Source organism: Berghia stephanieae, chromosome 4 (genome assembly GCF_034508935.2).
Source record: "Berghia stephanieae isolate SIO BIC M18660-M18661 chromosome 4, UCSD_Bste_1.3, whole genome shotgun sequence".
NCBI lineage: Eukaryota > Metazoa > Mollusca > Gastropoda > Nudibranchia > Aeolidiidae > Berghia > Berghia stephanieae.
Genome location: NC_088363.1, coordinates 60,549,659 through 60,574,658, shown reverse-complemented (window position 1 = coordinate 60,574,658; position 25,000 = coordinate 60,549,659). Strand labels below are relative to the sequence as shown.

The window sequence follows — 25,000 nt, the reverse complement described above, 5'->3', positions numbered from 1 at the left end:
ACATTTTACAATGATTAGTTTGAAAATACAAAATGAATCAAAAACGTTTTGCATTCAAACGATGAGGGAATTTCGTTTGAGATGATCCTTAGACCTCGTTGTATATGTACATCTTACCCTTTTATGGGTGTAAAACTTTGTTTAGTCCAAAGCTATGTGAATTCTGGGTGTCACGTTAAAATCCAAATTGGTTCATGGCTTTTGGAATGGTGGATAGCTCAAACAGTAGGGCCACGCTCTCCCCGGCCGACCAGGTAGAGTTGTCGTACCAGTAAGGCCGCGGGTTCGATCTCCCATCGCCGCCGCGAAATTTTTAGTCTCTATTGTCTTCTACTAATTTCCTACTCATTTCATTTTTTTGTTAATGTCTAGAGAACCTGTCGATTTCTGGAATTAAGACGAACGGGTGATACGCTTTACTGTACTGCTTTGAAAAAACACACCTTTCCCTTAAATCATACATTTCCTTCAAATATCTATGGATTAAAATGTCAACAAACTTGTCAAAAACTCTCAAACCCAAGACTTCACGACTGTAGCAAAATTTCAAATCCATCATTTTCAGAGCACGGCAGTTTAGTGAGGCATCATTGCCCTAAGCATAACGATGATAATATAGTGGTGACGTTGTGTTGCCTTCATCGTTTGTCATTTTCCAATATTTTGTACAACTCTATGGTGGGCAGTGGGGGGGGGGTGTTTGCTAAATTATTGTTGGATTATTTCTTTTGCACGCGCACGTGTGTATGTGTGAGGCAGAGAGAGAGAGAGAGAGAGAGAGAGAGAGAGAGAGAGAGAGAGAGAGAGAGAGAGAGAGAGAGAGAGAAAGAAAATGTCATTTTTTCTCTTTCTTTTTGAGTTTTTCTTTGTTCTCTTTCTCTCATCGCTTAAATCGGAAGTATTAACGGTGATAATTATGTTAGGGATTTCCTCATTTGAATAAAAAGTGTACTTGCAACAAGATCAACGGAAATACCCAGTCCAATATTAGTTCTGTGGGTATTATTTCCAGACGTCAGGATGTAGGTCATATTAACTATTTATTTTATCCCTGCAATACCGTAATGCTGCATAAAGATTAAATGGTATTCATTTTATGATAATCAGATACTACAGCAATAAATGTGACCCATCGTATCAAAACGGTGTTGTGTCGGGACGAATCAGACCCCTAAAAGTCAATATTGAATTCTACTCACACACAATAATCATTCAATCGGGTCTTGTAAGTAAAAAGGGCCCACATTAATAAAACATTTATAGGCGTATAGAAGAATTCTGTACTCTATTCTGTAGTGAACAGGGAGTCAGTGAAGGTCATGTAAAGTACAGTAATGTGCTCCTTCGGGATTTTAAGAGTAACAAGTCTGGCTGTCTTATTGTGTATTTTCTGCAGTCTATCGGAGGAATACTTAAGGCAACCAGACAAAAGAGCGTTACAATAATCTATTCTACCAAGTATAAGAGAAGATAATAATTTTGTTGTATCAACAACAAGCATTGACAATTCTTTTTAAACAAAAATTACAATTTTGAATAATTTTAGAAATATGAGTTTACATTGTAATTTTACTGTCAAAATAAAACCAATATTTCCGACACTTTTTCAAGATATGGTAATTTTACAATCTACACTTTTAATATGGAAAGACGATATTACATTTATGGAACATCTGTTTTATAACAATAGTATGTCAGTTGTGTCACTGTTAAATTTTTATTTTTTTAATTGTCATCCAGTTGTAAAGGCACATGGCTCCAAACTTCGAATAACTTCGAGCTCAGCACACGAGTCAATGGGAAAATAAAGTTGTGTATCATCAGCGTAAAAATGAAAATCAGCAGAAAAAGAGCTAATGACATCATTCAGAGGTGCAGTGTACATTGTGAATAAAAGAGGCCCTAAGACTGATCCTTGTGGAATGCCAAAAGATGCCACATACACTTTTTGATCTGGCAAGAAGAATTTGTTGATGAATCTTAGCAAAGACGGCACTGAGGTCGAAAAGTACAAGAATAACACCCTTTTTCTTAACCAAGTGATTAAATATAATTTCATTTTTGTACACGCACAAGTGAACTTTCAGTGGTTTGACCTGGTCTGTAGGCAGATTAGAAATTAGAATATAATTTATTATTTTGTAGATGTTCACGAATACAATTACAACCACTTTTTCTATAATTTAGACAATAAAGTAAGACTGACAAAGGTATAATATAGTTCTTGAGTTGGTCTTTGTCGAGGGTCGATTTCTTGAGTAGTGGACACACGACGGCAGTTTTCAGCATAGTAGGTACCTCCGAATACAGACGACTTTTGTTGACGAAGATAGTTATGGAAGGCAAAAATTTCAGAAGCACAAGCAGGATGGGATATGGTCCAAAGTGCACGTTTTTCTAGAACATTTCTTTAAAATCGATAAAACCTCTTCCTCAGTAGATGGCCTGAACTATTAGTTAATTAATAATAATAACAATAATAATAATAATAATAATAATAATAATAATAATAATAATAATAATAATAAATAATAATAATAATAATAATAATAATAATAATAATAATAATAATAATAATAATAATAATAATAATAATAATATAATAATAATAATAATAATAATAATAATAATAATAATAATAATAATAATAATAATAATAATATTAATAATAATAATAATAATAATAATAATAATAATAAAAGGAGGATAAGAAGGAAGAAGGGGAGAGTATATACAAGACTCTAATTTCATCATTCTGATAATATTGACTTTAATTTCCATATTGAAATATGAGTCACACTGACATAGTACCAGGTTATAGAGATGAATCACATATCGTTACCTCTGATAGGTTATATGGCGTACGCATATTCCATTTAATCGTATTCTACATTAGATGTAGAGAAAATTGATTTAGTAAAATTGCTCTCAAATCGTGGGTTAGACGAAATTTAATTATAAAAACCTGCGCCCGAGCCAACTTAACTTGTATAGGTTCAACGCTATTTGTAAGTACTAAATTTTTCATAGGATTTAAACAGACAGGGCCCTTTGCCTCAAAACGGAATTGTATCGGGGTAGACTAGATGGTAATAAACCAATTTATAGGCAGAAATAACGAGAATTGTGTTTGTCAACATATTTTTGAAAATTAAGAATGTTTTCTTTCAAGTGAACATCTGAGTCTTTGTTTGTGTGAGAGAGAGAGAGAGAGAGAGAGAGAGAGAGAGAGAGAGTGTGTGTGTGTGTGTGTGTGTATATATATATATAATTAAAATTGCCATAATTGTACTTTCGAAGTGCATAGATCATAATGTATGTGCTATACGAATGCTATGTACTATTTTTTATCATAATAAATTCATCATTCGTAAAGAGCTAGAAAGTGAAATGTCATATATCTGATCATGTTAACTTTACATCTAAATTTCGTCATCCGATTAGGTTACCTATATTTATGTCTTATAAACCAATTTTGTTATGAACCTATTATGATGGAAATACTCTCAACTCACCGCCGCAAAATATTGTCCTTTAAAACACCATTGTTGACATAAATCCATAATTGCGTTCAGATCTGTATTATGTGCACGTAATCTATCGACCTCCGTTTAACCTCCTCCCGCCTACCCCCACCCCATCATCCTGTGGGGATTAGCACCAATATGTTTTCTTGAAAGTATAATTCTTAACGATATGCACAAAATCGTACTTGTTATACTTCTGTAAACTTTTGCCTACGGAGAGTGATTGCCCCTTAAAACGTCAGTCACAGAGTGAAAAAATATAATCATTAATTTTTTTCGAAATTGAAAAATGTCTATTAATTCAGGATATAATAATTATGTTCTCAGACAATATCAATAGCAACATCTTGCTTAAATTGGGACATTTTCAAATGAATTATACAGTATTTAATACATGAAATGTTCTTTCATTTCTTCAATATATATATATATATATATATATATATATATATATATTATATATATATATATATATATATATATACAGATCGAGTTAGTTATTATTACAACTTGACGCCAAAGTTGGTTTGTTTTTTTTCACTATATTTAAATAGCCATTTAAAAAGATTTTTTAATCCATAGAATGTGTTTGTAAATGTTTTTGAGGGCGAGAGAGAGAGAGAGAGACAGAGAAAGAGAGAGAGAGAGAGAGAGAGAGAGAGAGAGAGAGAGTATGTGTGTGTGTGTGTGTGTGTGTGTGTGATTGTGTGCAAACACACAATATGCAGAAGTCTTCTGCGCATTTCGTTCACTTTCAGCACTCATGTAAAGTGTGCTAAATACCAATTTGCATTTCATTTATTGAAGACTCCATAAGCAGCACTATTTTGGCATGTCCCAACAGACAAAAAAAAATCCCCACGGGGAATTAATTTTTATAAAGCCTCATCCTTCTCACCGCGTGATCCGCTGATGTGATTCCAGACCACGATTTCCGATTGATAACAAAACAGTGGGATGAATGCCGAACGCCAATGAAATGTCATCATTTCGAATCTTGAATCATTGATAAAGCCCGCCAGCTTCCTGTGACATTAACATTGTGGAATTTACATTGTGCTCGCATCTTTATAATATAATTTGTCTGTGAAATGTTCTCTTCTTTTCTGTTCCCTTTGTAATATATACTTTTTAAAGTCGGCATTTGATAATATTCAAATCTTGTCACATCTCAGAGCTCAAAAAATGTTTCGAAGCATAAAACTGTCGTATCCAAACAAAAGTTGATATTTATGAGGGTTTTCTTTATTATATGCGAAACATATTGTCATGTTTTTATGTATGTCTATACATAATTAGAAAAATAGATTATAGTTCGTTTCAAAGCTTAAAACTAGAGGTGCCAAAATGAGTCCAAAAAATGGAGAAAGATAAAATGTGACTCATAAATAAGGGAACAACACAAAACAAACAAACGACGTTTCGGCCTTGGCCTTTTTATGTATAATCTGGTTCAGTATATCTTTGTGAAATACACTTTAACCTCACCCTACTAGATTGGGAATGGGCACCTGACATCAGTGAAGGATGATTTAGGACCCATAATAAAAAAGCAAAAGATAAATTGTACAATGTGAAATAGAGACTGGTTTCCATATGGCCAGTTGGGGGAATAAATGAAGCATTGTCAAACGCATTGACCATGGTGAAACCGTGTAATTTGCATTAAAAAATCCATTGAATGGGCCCCTTAAACGGACATACTCGCATTGATGAAGGGTAGATATTTATAGGTCAGGCGACATAAATTCTTGCTTTTAATTAGTTAGTGCGTCGAGGCGGGAGGTTTAATTACAGTAGCAATTGTATAACGCGTTATTCCTACACGGGAAAAGCCCACTAAAATTCAATAAACTTATCAATTCATCTCCAAATCTAACAAAAGAATATTTAATGTCGGAGCCCTAAATAGAACAAAGAAAAATGCGATTAGAATGGCGCGGCATTGATTGGCGTTATTTTAATATTTGATTTAAAGCTGCTTTAATCACGCTAAATAATTGTGTTTACATTTTACGGAACAAAGGGTCTCTTCAATAACAATGAAATGAGAGCACGCTGCTGATTCTTAACAACTTGTCGAAACAACAAGCAAGTTGGATGGGGTTTGTTTTTCTTGTTTTGTTTTGTTTTTAGGGGTTTTATTTGCTTTTTGTTGTTTTTTTTTTGTTTGTTTATTGTTTTTGCTTTCGTTTTGTTTGTTTGTTTGTTTTTGTTTTCTTTCTTCTTCTTTTTTTGTCTAATTGGGAGAGGGGGGGGAGAGAGCATTTTTTAAAATTTTTTATTTTGTCTTCTGTTTTGTATTTTTTTCTTTTCTTTCAAAATTCATTCTACATATTATAATTGATTTGAAATTGAACTGTACCGTGCCGTAGATACAATTGCTATTTGACTTTATTTGATTTTCTCTGTCTTTGTGGGGTTTTTTTTTATTGGCTGTGCAATAGTGCGTACGTTAAAATAGCATGTTTTTAAAATATTGTGTTCTTCAAAACATAGCTCGATGTAAATAACCCTTATCTTAACAAAAACTCTCAAGCCTGGAACTTCTATTTGACGGATGAGTTTTCTATACAAAATTTTAAAAACTAGTTGTTTTTGTTTTGTTTTGGGTTTTTTTTTCAGAATACTTTAGATAGATTGGATGGAACGAAACGTTCGCGTTTGTAATGCTTCATACGCTTTTAATGGTGAGACGGAATGTCTTTAAAAATACAGTTTCTAAAATTGTTTATTTTGTTAAAATGAAGACCTAATTCATTTCATCAAGAGAGCAATAACAAGAATGACACTCAGGCATTGTTCCAAACTCAATTAATTATCATCGACGTTACTACTTCTCGGGGTTGAAAGTGATAATAATAGTAATAGTAATGCTGAAATCTATGTTGTCACATAGTTACCACAACAACAAAGTGAATTATCAATAATTACATCATTGGCGAATGCATTAATCCTTTTTTTTTCTCCTCTCTGTCCTAAATGAACTCCAAAAAAAAAATGACTTTTACAACGCATTGCGTTCAATTGCACATTTGATTTAGTGAAGGTGTGAGTTTCGATTCCCAGTCGAGGTAGACTGATTATTTGGAATGGGTTTTTTCTTATATATTTTTCTTTCTTGCTTTGTCTGTTACCTTTCATACACATTTCATGAAAGGGGGGGGGGGGAGAAGTGGCCGAGTAGTTAAGGCATTCCACTGTGCACCGGAAGGTCCCGGGTTCGAGCAACGCTTCAGGCACTTTAGCTTTTTTTCCCTTTGGCAAGATTATGAAGCCTCGCTTGGACAACATGGGTGATTCCTGTTGACATCAGATATCTTGTTTGATCAATTATCTATATTCCTTCGTGGAATGCCCAGACGACGATATATTATGATGTCATGCCGGAAGGGCATAATCTAGTTTTCATACACACTAGTTCATATCTTTATTTGACTTAGTGGTTTATTTTGCATAAAGCGGCTTTAAATGGACAATGCATTGTGATTTGGCTTCAGTTCACAGAACCCTACATTGAACAGAATCTGACAGTATTGAGGATAACTCCAAGACACATTTCACTCGTCACGGGAGCGCCGGAAGGGAGAGAGAGAGAGAGAGAGAGAGAGAGAGAGAGTGAGAGAGAGAGAGAGCGAGAGAGAGAGAGCGAGAGAGAGAGAGAGAGAGAGAGAGAGAGAGGAGCTGTATTGTGTTTTTCACGCTTTAAAATCTCAATCATTAACCAGGGGTCCTCCAACTAATGCTGTTAAGGTACTTGATACTCATAATATTAGCCAACTTGACCAATGCATATTTGGCTACAACTTTTGATTGGCATTGGTAAGATTCATAATGTATTTAGGTGGCATAACAAATTAATGGCATAATATATTGTATAAAGTGGATATTTTGTTTCATGATGATTGATTAGACACTGTAAAGCGCGTTGAGCATGGTGTAACCACGTTCATGTTTCGTCTTTGTCAATATATTTTCAATTTTTTGTTCAGGGGCATATGCACTGCAAGGAAGTTATTGCGTTCATCATGATAATGACCTGAGATGTGAGAATGGACTTAGACTGTTTGCTTTCAAATGAGAGAAATGAAGTGTGGGTATTGTTTTATTTTTTAAAAATATTAATGCTGAATCAGTTATGAGGAGTCGTTTCAATTGCCGGAAGTCGAGGTTGACCTTTAACTTCCTGTTCAAGTGCTTGTTGCCACATTCCTCTTTATTTCTTTATTTCGTGAGAAACCACGATAATTAAACGTGTGCATATTAATTGAATTGTCCCAATCAATTGTGTAAATTCACACTGCTATCGACGTCAGTGGAACAGTGAGGAACATTAGTTCATGACATAAAACTTTTTACATTAGTCGTTTCAGTTGGAGAGCTTTAATTACAAACATTAATAGATTCAGATCATCCGAAGCTTAACAGAATATCTTAGACCCTAAGCCCTTTTTGTCTCCGACAAATTCTGAATACCAGGTGGGAAGATAGGGTCTCAAATGATACTTTATGGGAAGATTGTAAACGCATGCTTATCGCAACCTCAATGCAATCAAGGAAATGGAAATGGGTTGTGCACATTTGGAGAAGGAAGATGGCAACATCATGAAAAAAGCATTGGAATGAGCTTTTTTAAGCTTTTATATATAGCGCAATATCCACTAAACGTGCTCAGGGGTCTCTTGCCAACAGCAACACGTAACATTTAGGACGGGACATGACGCCTGATAGGCGATATTACACATTTTTTTTCGGACACAGACAACGCTGTTACCGGCCAGGTATTCACGGTGAGAGAATTTTGAGTAAAGAGCCTTTTTCAAGGTTCGATCATGCCCTGAGCGAGGCTCGAACCCATGGCCTTCCGATCCGAAAGCGAGTGTCATACCACATACCACATAGCCACACAAATGGAGCCTACGAGGAAAACGGAAAAGAGGCCGCCCACAAATAACCTGGTGGCGTTCCTTGGACAGCGACAAGAAGAACATGTAGCCCAAGACTAGATATCCCAAATGTAGATCTGTGGTTCAAGTCATTGGCTCCAGAGAGAGTTCAATGGAATAAGTCAAGTAAGTCAAGCTCTTTTTGACAGATTGAAAGTCATCCTAATCTTTCCATTAAAGGGGAATGCGATTGTAATTGAGTATGTCCCTTTGTTATGCCTACCAAACTCTATGATGAGAACAACTCACATGGAAAAAAAATAATTCAAAGTGCTTACTGATTTATACGAGCGACCACATCATACATTTCATAAAAAATAATAAACCAGAACACTGAGATTATATCAGTCCAGTGTGAGCGGACTCGTGTAATTATTACTTAGTCACTGATCAAGGGACTGAAGCAGGTAACAAAAGCATTCACTCAAAAAGAAGATATGATTTTTTTAAACTTGCAAAAATGGCAACAGGTAAATTACGACTGATGATTCAAGATTTTGTTCAAATTGAAAATGCACATCTTTAAAAATGGAAGGAAAAGAGACTTGTTGTTTATTTTTTATTTGAGATTTTTGTCTGACCTCTCTGTCCATATAATAATAATAATAAATAATAATAATAAATAATAATAAATAATAATAATAATAATAATAATAATAATAATAATGATGATGATGGTAAAAATAATAATAATAATAAATAATAATAATAATAATATATAATAATAATAATAATAATAATAATAATAAATAATAATAATAATAATAATAATAATAATAAATAATAATAATAATAATAATAATCCTATCAACATTTACAATAAAAAAAACAGACAGACTTGTCAAGGAAGTAGCACAGACTGTTTTAAGAATAAACACAAAGAAAACAGAAGTGATGAGATTATTAAACACAAACCCAACACTCATCTCAGTAAATGAAAATGGAAATAATTTGAAGGACGTAGACAATTTTCCACATTGGATACCATCGTTGCAACATCTGGAGGAACAGATGAGTACATATAGAGGCTAAAATAGGAAAAAAACAATATGCATTGATCACCCTCAAACCTATATGGAAATCAACGAATCTATCACTGAAAAATAAATACAGAATATATATACAACACTTATATAAAAGTAGTCCTTCTGTGTGGCTCAGGAACATGGAGAGAGAGACCAATACTCTTTGTAAAAAACACTTCAAACTTTCACAAACAGATGTCTTCAAAACATACTCGGTATCATATGGCCTGAGATAATCAGTAATAATGACTTACGGTTAAAAGATGGACAAGGACATGGACAAGATTGAAATAGTACAAAGGGCAGCTGCAAGATTTGTAAACCGGGTTGTGTCACGTCCCCCCTCCAGCCACTTGAATGGAAAACTTGCGCAAGGTATCCCGTATTGTTACCTTACACAAAACCATCAACGACTCACCATAACCCCAAACTATATAAAAATCAAATCAGATAGATACGCTACACGTAGATAATAACAATACATCACAATACATACAACCATCTACAAGAACATACTCGTACAAACACAGCGTTTTCCCACAAACAATAAATGACTTGAATGTCCTGCCACCGGACATAACGAACATTGAGTGCTTGGAAACGTTCAAAACAGCTTTGAATACACTAGATTGTCAAAGTAATCTGTGACTGTTCCCTGTTTTGATTGAACTGTATTATAATTGAACATTTGCAGGGACGGGCCCGTCGGGCCTTTCGCAAATACAAGTCATTGAAGATTGAAAAGGAAATTAGCAAACAAATCTAAAACAAGAAAATGGAAATAGATGTATCACACTTTCAGAAAACCAACAACAGACATTATGGCTGTAGACTGGAACCGTCAGTGAAAAAAGAAGGTTGGGAGGCCAAAGAAAACATGGAGGTCTTGTGAGGAAGAGATGAAGTTGGCTGGATTGTCATGGGGAGAGATGAAGAAGAAGATAAAGTACAGAATACGGTGGGGATGTACTGTTACTTATCCGAACCAGCGACCACCTGAGCTCTAGAGGATGTACTGTTGAAGCCCTATGTTCCTCAAGGAATGTAAAGGATTAGATGAATGAAATATTGACAAAGGTCTTAAAAAGTGTGTATTTCTCAACTAAATGTTGACAGTAAGCGGTCCATCTGTATTCCCATTCCGTTTGAGAAATCGAAAGTAAACATGTGTATCAATCATATTAAAACTCTATATGCAATGTGACTTGTTGTTAGATCAATTATTGTGGTGAGAAATGATCACTTTCATTTCTGGCAAACTATAATCAACTAAAAGCAGCAACATAGTTTCAAACGACCACTCTAAACACATTCTCAAAAACAGCTTTTAATTACTTGATGATACGGATTTAAATAAAATACTCACCACACAATTTTTTTAGAAACCTCAAACTTTTGTAATGTTATTTTAGAGAGAATTTAGAAAGAACTAATCACCCATAGGCGGTCTTTTTCTTTTTTTTTTTAAACTACTATGTTACTAGTGTGCATATGTGTGAGTGTGTCTATGTCAATATTGTATTGTTATAAAGTGTAACCAAATGACAAATTGCCACTTTTTTGGGGACAATAAAGATATATTATATTATTATTATTATTATTATTATTATTATTATTATTATTATTATTATTATTATTATTATTATTATTATTATTATTATTATTATTATTATATAATTAATAATAATAATAATAATAATAATAATAATAATAATAATAATAATAATAATAAATAATATAATAATAATACAGAGCCAAGTGACGTCAACCTCATTCATTCTATAAATAATTTAATTTTCATTACTATTTTACAACACATCTGATCACAGAGATTGTAAGCAACGTTATGTATTGCGCCATAGTGAATAAAGTCTCTAGGGCGCTAATGACCTATGGTGTCATAGTTTATTCCTATTTCTGTCGCAGCGTAAATGATTTTCATAGTGACTGATATCAGTTTGGCATTTAACTGCAATGTACAATTGTTGATTTTCGTCTATTCACATCCCGGTCCAGTAAGGAAGTTTGTTTATATTTCGGGACAAAAGACACATACATGTGGCTTACTCATAGCTTGATAAGGAATACATTGGTTTTCATAAATGAGATTATGTTGTTTAAGTTGTGGGGGGGGGGGGGGTTGTTTTTGGGTTTTGTTTATTTTTTTATTTGAGGGGAGGGTATTTTGTTTATTTCATCTTTTCTTTTGTTTTGCTTTGTTTCGTTGTCGCATGATTTTTAAAAAAATATGTTTATAGTTTTTATACTTTAGGTTTGTTTTATTTTTCTATCAAATTGGTGGAGCTTATGGTAGCAGAGCAATTTGCTACCGAATTAATTACAGACTTTCTGGACCTTATGTGAAGTATTACCATTTTGACTGGGGTTTTTTAATTGTTTTTATTTTTGGGCTGAAGAAGGGTTTTGAGCCCAAAATGTTCAATGTTTATTTTTTTTTTAAAGCTGTTATAATATTTACTTTGTGCAGTAGTTCTTATTGAACAGTGTTGTCAGCGACAAGTGCTGAGCGTTGACTAAACTGTATCTTATGAATAACAGATGATATTAGTTTCTAAAGATAAAATAATTGACGGTCGGAATAGCTTAATAATTAATCTCAAAGAGGGATCGATTTAATCCCAGGCTGGGTCAAATTTTTTCTGACCATTCTGTCGATCCAGATATGATTTGGTTACTGGATCTATTCAATATAGCGAAAATTAGCTGGCAGTAGCAAACAGTTGTTACTTATTCTAAAAGACTCCTTTGAAATTAAATATAAGAGTTGATTATAAATAAATATTGATTTATATAATTCAAAAATATTTTAAACTTACATAATTTGGCATGCAGGGATGTATAAGATTAAAGGTCCTGTGAGACGGATTAAATTTTTTTAACTTGAGCTTTGTAGAGCGCACTATCCACTAAACGTGCTCAAAGCGCTTTACAAAGGGTCCCCGACCAATATCAAGAGGTAACATGTAGAACAAGACATGACGCCTGTTAGGCAATATTACAAGTTTTTCAACAGAGACAAGACTGTTGACGGCCAGGTACTCATTTTACACCTGAGTACGGTGAGAGAATATGAGTAAAGAGGCTTTTACAAGGACTCAACTATGCGCCGAGCTAGGTTCGAACTCAGGACCTTCTGATCCAAAAGCGAGTGTCATACCACTAGACCACATAGCCGCAAATAAACTTCTGATAACAATTGATAAACCAATCAAATGTTTTCAAGTTGTATTGGCAAAGACCAAGTGTATGTGGTTGGCTAAAAGTAATGACAAACAATGTTTGACATCAACCATGACTACTTATTTTGTATTACTGCCTATTTTTTTCATTTTATGATATCAGTTTTATCTTTGTATTTTTTAAGCTTCTGTGCCAGTCTATATCTTAATAGATTAATAGATATTTTCATATTGTCATTTGAGTAGTGATACAAAAACTGCAAATTATGTGATTAGAACGAATATTTCAAACTTAAATCTAAATCTTGCTTAAAATACCATATCAATTATATTAAAGCTTACGTCGACGAAAAACAGAGCCTTTTCTAAAAAAAAATCACATCAAAAGCAGATATTACGGACCTGCAATTAAAAAAACACAAAACGACTGGAAAATTATCTCTAAAACTTTTGAATCGACTCACCTGAATTGATTAACGGTATCCAAACATTAGAAGCAGAATCCAAACCTCGCGTGCACGTATGAATGGTTCGCCACTGCATATATATAGGACCTGGCGAGTAGGTGAGTGGTCCGTCTCAATGGTAACAATTCTCACCACCACTCCTCCTTTACACGATCGCTAACAAAATTCCGGCAAGTGGAAAATTGATTATAATCGTGGTTTGACACTCATTTTAGATTTAGGGGTTGCGCGGTGGGGTCGAGAGGATTAAGCATTGCAGTGACACCCGGTGGACCCGGGGTTAATCACGGTATTTTTTTTAACCTTGCTTTCTTGTTCTCTCGCAAGAAACTTAGCATCTATTGCTTATCTACTGCGGCTATTTACTTGAGTTAGTTTGGTTTTCTCTGTTAACAACATCCTGACAAATTATCCATTGGAAAAATAAATCAATTTTTAAAAGCTCAGTTCCTACTTCTACGATATACACACACACACACACACATATATATATATATATATATATATATATATATATATATATATATATATATATATATATATATTATATCACTTTCATTTCAAGGTCCGTATTCGATTGAAATTTATCGTCTTAACAATTATAACTCTGAAGTCACCAAACAGACAATCAATTTATCCATACGGATTCGATCCGAGACCTTTTGATCCAAAAGCTAGATTTTCATATACGCCAAAGGCTTGACTAGATGTGATATCTCAACGTAAAGCAGACCAATTTCAAAGAGTAAAAAAAATTCTGATATATAAACTTCCACTGTAAATTGTTCAGTGATACAACAATTCTAATGTTTCGTTTTAAATGTCAATTTTACTGTCAACCGATCCAATGGTTGGAAAATTTGTAATCTTTAATTTGAGAGACCATCTTATGTACTTCTTTAATGAGATTAGTATTTATTTTTGATCCAACCTTTCATTTCTGTCGCTGCATTTTGTTCAAAATGCATATTGCCATGAAAGTACTTGTATTTAGCATTTATACATTCTGGCAATTGTTTCCTATATGGCGTCCTTATTTGATCATAACTTTGATAAATTTCTTTTTCTTTTTTTTTAAACTAGAGTGATAATAGTCAGATGTAATATTTTCAGACATGCGTTCATCTTGCTCTGGAGATACGGCTTTGACCATGATTTTTAGAATAATAAATCTCTCAATTGGGGCAAATTCATAATTAGAAAAACAATCTGTCTAGCTATTTTCTGGTTATAAAATGGCACTGACGAGGGGGAAAATTTAGCTTTTATATAGAGCAATATCCACTAAATGTGCTCAAAGCGCTTTACAAGAGGTCACTGACCAGCAGCAACACTAAACATTAAGGACGAGACTTGACGCCAGTTAGGTAATAGTACACTTTTTTTTTCGGACAGAGATAACGCTGTTAACGGTCAGGCACTCATTTTACACCTGAGTACGGTGAGAGAATGTAAGTAAAGAGCCTTTTCCAGGGACTCGACTATGAGCCGAGCGCAAGGGTCAAACCCAGGACCTTCCGATCCGAAAGCGATTTTCATACCACAAGACAACATAGCCGCACTAACTATGCGATAGTTTCTTGATTAAAATGACACCTAATTTCGTGTTTCTGTCAATTAAAATACGGCTCCTATAAAGATTTATGCCTGCACGATTGATGACGAAGTACAGAAAATGACACCTGAGCCGTGACCTAGAAAGGAGCTTTTTGAGATCCATAAAATATCAGTTATCTTATGTCAGAGTTTAATATTACGTCAGTCATTTGATTTTCATATCACTAATTACTAGCAAATAAATAAAGGTACACAACTATTTTTAAATAAAAATGTATACCAATGACTTGATGAAAATCTATAAAAGTCAGAACTTAAATTTAATTATTCCCCTTTTAAAATTGACATTTTTGAAGATGTTTATTTATGAGCCCGGGAATAGACACTAAAGACAAATTTCCTCATGGGAATGAATAAAAGTACTTTAATTTTTATTATCAATTATTCTTTTTTAAAATATTAATCTGAATTTAAATCAAAATAGTATCCATATATTCCACAATCCAGAATTTTTTTATTTTAGTTATTTCAGTTCTTTAACAAATATACGTTCTACACATTTTTCCATAAAGAGGAAAGCAAGCCAATTGTATTCATTATATTTTGTCTTTTCCACATTCAAAAATCCATTATTGATGTTATTAACTTCAACAACAACAAATTGACAGATTCCACTAACTCGTATTTCATTTGCCTTGTTTTTATTCAAAAATGAAAAAAAAATCAATTCTAAGGTAAATAGTAAAAAAAAGTTCCCTTTATTCATCCCATAATGGAAATTATTCTCTAGGGTCTATTCCAAGGTAAGACTGGAATAACCCAGGCGTGAGCCGCAGGGTAGCGCCGAAAATTGAGCTAGGGCGAAGTAACTTGCTCAAGGCCACATAGCGCAGCGGCGGGTGATCGAACTCGGTACCTTTCGGGTACGAAGCAAAAACCGTACCGCTGAGCAACGCTGAACCCTTAAAGTAACATTTAACTCCGTCAATTTATATTACTATTTGAGTTTTAGGTATAAAATTACCATTTTTGACTTAAATCAGGAATTGTTGACCTCGCGCAAACACTTATAATCTCGGTAGGGTACTTCGCTATCAGGTCAATACAATTCTATATTTAAAAAAGAAAGCGTATAATCATTTTTTTTAAATTGAGTACCGATCTTCTATATTTTTTGTTATATATAACGACGTGGATTGACACTAATACCATGCAGCAAAGTACTTTCTACAGCAGTTCCGTTCACCGATAATATGGCATTTGCTCCAGTTCCGATTAGTAAGCGGTCCTCACTCTGCCTGCATAAGTTTCGTCTAATAATCGGGTTACTGTAGCTGTTACTGTGCAAGAAATTGATCTTTCCATTTACGTCTTATATAACAAATTTACCCGTAGATTACTCCAGCTGCACCCTTTCCCCTACCCTTGTATCATTCCCGTCGATGAACAGGCTTCTGCGCCCTGCGAGTCAAACTCTGCAAAACTCTCGTTTAGTGCAACTATTATCTCAAAAGTGCTCTGCACGAAATGTTGCCTCCATATCAGTCCGCCCAGACGAGTGGGCCCCATTATTACTTATGTCTTCCAAAATTATGCCTCTGTAGCTATAATATAAATGGCCTTTTCACTACTAACTCCGCGAACAAAAGGGCCCCCGCATCGACTCTGTCCAACGAATTTGGTATCTGCACTCACTCACATCCGCTCACACCAGCCACTTTACTCCTCAGGGTACATTAATGTAAGGCAATAAATAGTTTCATGTGCTGAGACATGGAAGCAATAATATATCAAATAGAGGGTTATGGTTGGGCAAGATAGATTGATACGCAGATAGATGGGTAGGTAGGTAGGTAGGTAGGTAGATAGATAGCTAGACAGATAGATAGGTTTATTACATAGATAATTGAGATATTTACGACAGCGTTGCGCCGTAGGTATAGAATAGGACGAGGGGTAAAGAAGCTTGTGATTGTTTGACTTTGGATTGGATACGCATGTTATATGTCATCCTCTATTTCTGTGAACCGGTCCCGACTATGTTCACGGCCATTAAATTGAAGATAAGGTCTGATAATTTTAATTGCTTGTTTAACACCTGGGGGTTGGTGGTCACAGTCCATGTCCGTATCACAAACACAGATCAAGCGCTCAGGTGCTAACGTTCTCTTGATTTTTTAATATCGTAAGCACACTTAATATCTGCTGTTAACATGCTGTCACATTATATCATTCATCTGTGCTGGTTCATTCATCCTGTTTTGTTTATAAAGGGGGAACCAGAAACGTCCATTTTTTCTGTTATGGTAATTAAATTGAAGCTTACATTCAATTTCACCTTTTTATTTATTTCTTCGAGCTTCGAGCAGCAACACTTACATCACCCATGTAAACATACTATGGTCATCAAATTGATAGATAACTAATTATGACCAAATCTGGTGACATTGTGAGCCCTCCCTTCAATTACCCTGCTTCCAGCACCGTGTCAACGTCACAACAAGTGGATAACATGGAGAATGATAACATGCCCATCCCTTACCCCCCTGCCGAGTTTGCCTTTTGATATCACTTAATATTTTACGACAAACGTGCATTGTTTGCTTTACCACTGAAGTGTTAATTGTTTTGCTCAAGGGAGGTAATGATGGCATGGTGAAGTGTGAATCATACATTACTCCCAGAGCATTTTGATGGTTTCTGTTATCTAACCCTCTTTGTCAATATTTTGTATTAAAAATATTCTTTTTTTTTCTGTTAAGTTATTATTCATTTTTCTTTTCTTTTTTTTTTTTTTTACTATTAAAGTAAAAGTCACAAAATTGAGTGCGCATGTAAATGGAGTCCTTTTCGATGAGCATGCTTATAAATTGGAAAATAAATATTGTAAAAATTCTCTAAGGCTCACCGAGCGTGTTTATACCCGTGTCGTGATTGTAGCAGGAGTGCTTATAAACGGAGACCACTGTATTTATTTGTTATCGGTATATACTGAGCCAGGTGAACTTATTTGCAGGTCTGATAACCCAAATTGTTGGGGGTTCAGTGATGTAATGGAATTATACTCTCAAAACCAACGCAATATATTGTCTACAACTATGTTGAATCAAGTCTGTAATTATGTTTGTTAATCAGACCTTCATCACTCACAATTTTAACACAAACGATTGAAAGAAATGCAAAGTGTCGTCAGATGTTGCTATGCAATTCCTTCATAAGTGTGTCAAAACATTGTAATAATTCACTAACTGTGCGACTGACCTATTTTTTTCTGTTTGGCATGTACTATGGGTAACTAAAAAGTGAAGTAATGTTTGCCAGTCCTCCTCGATGACTGTAAAAAAATATAGTCGAGGAGGCGAACGGACTAAAGGACAGGTAAGATCTGATTGGTTAATACTTAGCAACACTCGAACCATCAATTGCTATTCATTATTATCTGTTTTGTTACAGAAATTTGGTTAAATCCAAAGTACATATCCAGGATTTGAAGAGTTACTTTACTGATGGGAACACTCTACAACCTCTAATACGAAAAGTCTGAATCAATCTCATTGAAATATTAAACTAGTTGTTATATCCATTAATTGTATTTACCAAGTGGTTGGAATTCTCATAAATAATGACATTCCTATTGCTGGTGCAATAAATGCAAATCGTTCTGGCTGAGTGAGTGTTTGAATTGTGATATATGATCAGTATATTATCAAAAGCCATCGTCATTGTCAACATATCGTTGTCAGGCTCATCATCGTCGTTGTCGTCCCTTTCGTCGACATGGTAATCAGAAATCATTATCCATGAGAATAGAGTGACAATATTGGTCCTGATCATCACCATACAAATTATCTATGAGTTCATAAACTGAGTCATAAGTTGTTACTCTTAAAATAAACATTTTGCAACGTCAACATTGAGGCACAGTTTTGCTTTCTATTTATTAAAAACTTGAGCTTTTTATATTTCCCAATATCCACTAAACGTACTTAAAGCTCTTTACAAAGGACCCCTAGCCAACAACAACACTAACTATGTAGGCCAAGACATGACGCATTTTAGGCGATAATACATTTTTTTTCCGACAGAGACAACGTTGGTAATGGCCAGGTACTCATTTTCCCCTGATTACGGTGAGAGAATGTGAGTAGAGTACCCTTTCCAAAGATTCAACTATGCACTGCTCAGAGCGGAACTCGAATACAGGACTTTCCAATCCGAAGGCGAGTATCATACCACTTGACCACAAAGCTGCACAATACCATTTATATATAAATGATATAATAAGATGTTAACTAAATGTTTCTTTTGATACGTTATGCAAGAAACAAAAGGGATGTTTTGGGGGAATCCAAATTTGGTTTTCGCAATAATAAATTAATGTCAATTTATATTTATCCCATAATAGTAGTGTTGCAATGTGAGAGAAAGTAAACGAAGGGGAGAATGGAAGAGGTGGTATGGTAGGTGGTGAGAGAGAGAGAGAGGGAGAGAGAGAGAGAGAGAGAGAGAGATGATGATGATGATGATGATGATGATGATTATGATGGTGATGATGATGAAGCAATTGAATGACGTCATACTAATGAAATGTTATGAATAATTAATATGCCAAAAGCCATTAATCATGGCAATGATTCTAATATCAAACTGACATTTACTCAGTACAGTGTTTAAACGTTCAATAATTGATTTACATAGATTGATTGAGTCGTGGCTGCATTCCGCCATTTCCCCGTTGTTTTGTCCTCATTTATTGACAAACTCTGCTGAAACTAATAGTAACCTGTGGCTATTGCGTCATTCATTTATTTATATATTTATTTTCCGTCATTTGAATTGAATGATTAAGCTTTTTTCACCGTTAATTGAAACAAAAAAGGAGGGAGCTGGAGTAACATATCGGCATTTACTGAAACTAAATTCGGATCATGAATTTTTTTTTTTAGGGTTTTAGAGTAGTCGCGGCTTTTGTTAGTTTTTTTTTCCGGTTTTTTGTTTGTTTGTTATTTTGGGATTTTTTGTTGTTTTTTTTTGGGGGGGGGGGCGGTGGCTCCTGGTGGTAAAATAATTGGATTGCAGGAAAATGTCCCAATTTTAATTAATACCATTTTCTTAAGCTGCAGAAATATTTTTTTCTCTCTATAAGGCAGGTTTGTTAACCCCTAGTTGAATCCCCTGTATGCCATGGATTATCTATTTTGGCATCCGATGGACATTTAGTTGACGGATCATCTATAGTCCTTTATGGAATTTCTAGACAGCAGTATCTTAAAGTGTGATATCAGAATATTATAGTTTTTTTTATTGAGAATCGTGTTTATCAAGATGATTCTCCCCTTGTGGTCTTTTGGCGACAAAAGAGTGACTGCTCCAAGGAGGGTATGTGGTCTAGTGGTATGACACTCCTTTCGGATCGGAAGGTCCTGGGTTCGAGCCTCGCTCGGCGCATAGTTGAGTCCTTGGAAAAGGCTCTTTACTCACATTCTCTCACCGTACTCAGGTGTAAAATCAGTACCTGACCGTTAACAGCGTTTTCTCTATCGAAAAGAGAAATGTCTTATCGCCTAACAGGCGTCATGTCTCATTCTACATGTTAAATGTTGTTGTTGGTTAGGGACAACTTGTAAAGCGCTTTGAGCACATTAAGTGGATATTGCGCTATATAAACGCTGAAGCTCAAGCTCAAGGGATAGGGAAGGGGAGAACGAAATGGCAGGTTGGATACGAGATTGAGCTTCCCATCCGCGAAGCCCGGTGTCTGCCTCTCGTTCTTTCTCAGAGCAAGAAATTTAGCCATTATTTCTCACTTTGCAGCGCTGTTGACAGAATATGCTATTCCGGTCATTTATTAAGAACAACTATAAAGAGAAGTCTCCCTAAACACCAGTTTTGGTTTTTATCCTTTATTTGTTTTTGTTTTTCAAACAGTTATTGTTGAATTCTCTTCCATATGCTGTAGGTAACTGGAATATATCTGTCTACCATATTGACACCATCACAATGAATGTTGTTCTATATGAATTAATCAATTGGACAATAATGTATAAAAGCGTTAATGGGTTATGCTCATATTTATACCAATCTAGATTATTTTTGTAATGGCGGGTTTAGGGGGAAAGGAAGTGTACTTTTTTCATTTATTTATTTACTTAGTTTTGGTAAATTGTATTATTGTCAACTTTTATACATGTGAATGTATAGCATTTGATAGTAATACTAATCCTGTTATCGTGGTGTGTCATAGCATTTATTTCTTCCTGATCTCCCGAATACATGGTCATCGTTTACATACAAATTGAATTCTATTCTATCACAGATTTCCTCATTTCTATTGTTACACTAGAATGTCAATATTTCCGGGACGCCTGCCCTATTCGCCAAACGCATTATTTTTTCTGGCATTAAATGTTGAATATTCAATGTTATCACGAAATAATAAACATAACAATGAAATGAACAATTGATGAATATGAATAGATCCCCTTGACTTATTTAGACGAGGAATACGGGTGTGAATGAATGGGCAGGTCAAAAGGTCAATGGATCCATTGTGGAGAACTCTCATTTACACGCCAAAAAGTATTCTTTTCAACAGTTATTTATGCAATCCTGTTATCTACCAGGGCAACAATGTCGAAAGAGGAAATGCGTTTGATACTTGGTTATTCACGGCGGAGTAGGAGTAGTCATTGAGCATAAAGAACATTTAGTTTTGTTTGTTTTGAGAGATTTTAGGATGCCTCTAACACTTTTTGTTAATTTCACCCCTAATTAAAAGGAAGATGATGGAATGGCTGAAATGATATGAAACAAGATTTTATATACATTTAAAAGCACACAGCAAAATCTAAGGCTCGGAAATTAGTTTTCTAATGGAGAACAGAAGTGGATGTTAACCTATGAGTCTAGTCTAGTCTGAGAACACCTAAGTCTCACACAGCACAGTATTCACGACAAGAAAGATACACTCAAATGATAAATAATACAAAAGTGAAACACATTTCAGGGAGATGATATACAAGGGAAAATGGCATTTCCATCCAAAAAAGTAAACACACATTTGCATGGATGAAAATCTCACTTTTCCTTTGCAAATCATCTCCCTGTTATGGGTTTCATTTATTGATATATATTTTTTCTGTCATTTGACTATATCTCTAAGCTTGGTTTTATGCCGATATCTGAGTAAGACTTGAACATGTTCTTACACAAGACAGACAAATTTTGGTTGATTACCTCTTAGCTAAGCAGCGAAGCCACAGTTCAGGCAAAACCAAGTTTGTTTAATCCAGAACATAGGCAGAAAGCTCGTGGAATGGAAAAAACGGATTTAGATAGAGAGGTAACACAACAAGAGTGAACATCCAGACTCATCGAAAAAATCCTATAACACTGATGAGAATTAAAGTATAATAAATTGGAACGAAAAGAGACCGTCTGTTGGCATCTTAGTATCTTTCATTCAATCTTTTAAAAATCGTCATCGAAGGACCCCATTTTTTGAACTACAGAAGAATAAGGAATCTTAGCAATGTGCGCTCTTCAGTTTCTGGAGTGACTCAACATTCAGGATCTCTTTTGTATACGTTTCAAGAGTAGTTGCATCGCCCAAGGGGGTCATGGACTAAAATATCGAAGTATATCACATAGCTGGAAATTGCAAATGACGAATTCAAAAAATCAATATAACTTGAAAATTCAGAAGATTTTTGTGGGGTTTTTTTCTGTATCATTGTCATCCTTCTTTATTGGTCATCTTCTATTTTTACTATTGCCATTGATGGTCATTATGTATTCGTCATTTATTTTGATCAAAAACCATAGATAAACAATAACACGTTGACAATACGGCCTTTATGTTTTGGTATTTTTAGATTACCCTTCAAGTATTACCTTGAATACGAGTCCTGTTGAATCCTGTGTATGAAATTTTAATGAATTACCGAGGTATACAACCCGGGGTTTTACAATCATTGTTATATCCCATAAAATACTACGCTCTACGTCGCTCAATCTTGTTAAAACTCGAGACACCTCACCGTTGAGTCACCCACGAAGACTTTTGAATGTATGTTATCTTAATCTATTTCAAAATTTGATCAAGAGATACAGAATTTAAGATTTCTTTTTGACTGAAAAGAAAATGCACAATATTGTCAACATTATTTAATGTTATAAAATGTATACATTGATTGGTTAATATTTATAATTATTCTTATTACTTGTTTTGCTTTGTTTTGTTTTGTTTCACTTGTGATTTTATATACCTACTAAACGTGCTCAAGAGCTTTATAAGGGGTCCATAGTAATTAGCAATACTTGACATGGAGAACGAGACACGTCGCCTATCAGGCAGTATTACATTTTCTTCCGACGGAGACACCGCTGTTAACGGCCAGCTACTCGTTTTACACCAAAGTATACTGAGAGAATGTGAGTAAAGAGCCTTTTCCACTAGATCACATACCCCAATTAAAGGAATTACTCCAAATTGCATTTAACCAACGATATGATGTAATATATCAATTTCAATAAAGTATAAAGAATGAAACAAGGTAGTGTTCCGAATAAAAGCGACATGCCTTGTATAATATCTACTACATCATAGCTTTACTCCGTCGAATAAAATTTGTAAAGCGCTTTGAGCACCTTTAGTGGATATTGCTCTATATAAAAGCTCAATTATGATTATTATTATTATTATTATTATTATTATTATTATTATTATTATTATTATTATTATTATTATTATTATTATTATTATTATTGTTATTATTATTATTATTATTATTATTATTATTATTATTATTATTATTATTATTATTATTATTATTATTATTATTATTATAAAATCATTATCATGCAATCCATTATGGTGGAATTGTGGTCCAGATTGTCGAAGATTTTCTTCACACTTTGTACACAAAAGTTACATTAACACTGTATTCCATGAATAACGGGTAGGCGTATGTGCTTCGTTTTAGCAAATGTACTAGCTCATAGTGGCGATAATACCCAAATATTTGAGATGTCAAGGGCAAACAACTCACCATCGATCTAATGGACGTTATCGTAAACTGTATAAAGGAATGTGGTCATTAATTTTAGGCCTCGGATATCATAAATATGCTCTCGATGCACACGTCTGGGGGGAGGGGGGGGGGGGTCTTTTATTTTCGTTTTTCTTTGTTTTCTTTTTGTTTCGTTTTTTTATATTATTTTGTTTTGTTTGTTTTTTTCTTGTTTATTTTTAATGTATTTATTGTTTGGCCTTGTTTTTGTTTTTGACTTATTATAATTATTATTTTCTATTTTTTTTGTGTGTGCATTTGATTCAATTGGCTGTAATTAGTTAGGTAATTGTTTGTGTTTTGTTTTCTTTTATTTTACTTTCTTTCTTTTTTTTTCTTTAATAGTTTAGACTGATACAACAAAGATGTAATGTTTGTATTCGTCAGATTAACACTTGTGCGAAGTTAGCTATTTAGATTGGCGCTGAAATGACATATTATATTCTGTTTAAAACCTTTAAATACTAAACAATACCAAAAAGAACCACATACTGTTTATATACTATATAAATGATGTTATAGCCAAATTGACTATCTACTAAAACTTTTTTAGTAATGTATTTATGTTTTTATTGTTTGTTTGTTTTTTGTTTTTGTTTTTTGTTTTTTGTTTGGGGGGGGGGGGGGGGTTGGTTTTTTTTGTTATTGTTGTTGTTAACTGAAGAAGGGTTTTGAACCCGAAACGTTCCGTGTTTTGTATTTTGTTCTTTCTTTCAAGCCGTTATATTCATTTTTTGTTTATTACTTTTTACGATTAGTTAGTGCTTACAATAGAGCCTAAACTTTGTCGTCACTTGTGTGTGTCCGGGATGGCCAAAGCCATTAGGGCAACCACTTTGGATTGCTATTTATTAGTTAGTGCGACTGTGGTCTTGTGGCATGACACTCGCTTTCGGATCGGAAGGTCCTGGGTTCGAGCCTCGCTCGGCGCATAGTTGAATCCCTGGAAAAGGCTCTTTACTTACATTCTCTCACCGCAATCAGGTGAAAAATGAGTACCTGGCCGTTAACAGCGTTGTCTCTGTCCGAAAAAATTATAATATCGCCTAACAGGCCTACATGTTAAGTGTTGCTGTTGGCCAGGGACCCCTTGTAAAGCGCTTTGAGCACGTTTAGTGGACATTGCTCACTGATGCTCCTGAAAATAGAGGTAAATAAAGCTGCATCACTCATATTTTTGCTGACAGCAGTAATTTTCTGTAAAGTA

At 34.4% G+C, this 25,000-nt stretch overlaps 1 protein-coding gene across 3 annotated transcripts in view; it reads right to left on the bottom strand.

Annotated features, from left to right (window-relative positions):
- LOC144970949 (acetylcholine receptor subunit alpha-like) overlaps window positions 1-13,286 on the bottom strand; it is a 36,302-nt gene extending 23,016 nt beyond the window's left edge. Inside the window, exon 1 of one of the 3 annotated variants that reach the window (XM_078911155.1) lies at window positions 13,163-13,286. In XM_078911155.1, the coding sequence (XP_078767281.1) occupies window positions 13,163-13,241 (79 nt within the window). In that variant the 5' untranslated portion in view covers window positions 13,242-13,286. Of the gene's footprint in view, window positions 1-3,515; window positions 3,559-13,162 lie in introns of those variants that run through there. The other 2 variants (XM_078911156.1, XM_078911157.1) reach the window with 2 other exon arrangements.
- Between the last annotated feature and the right edge of the window lie 11,714 nt (window positions 13,287-25,000).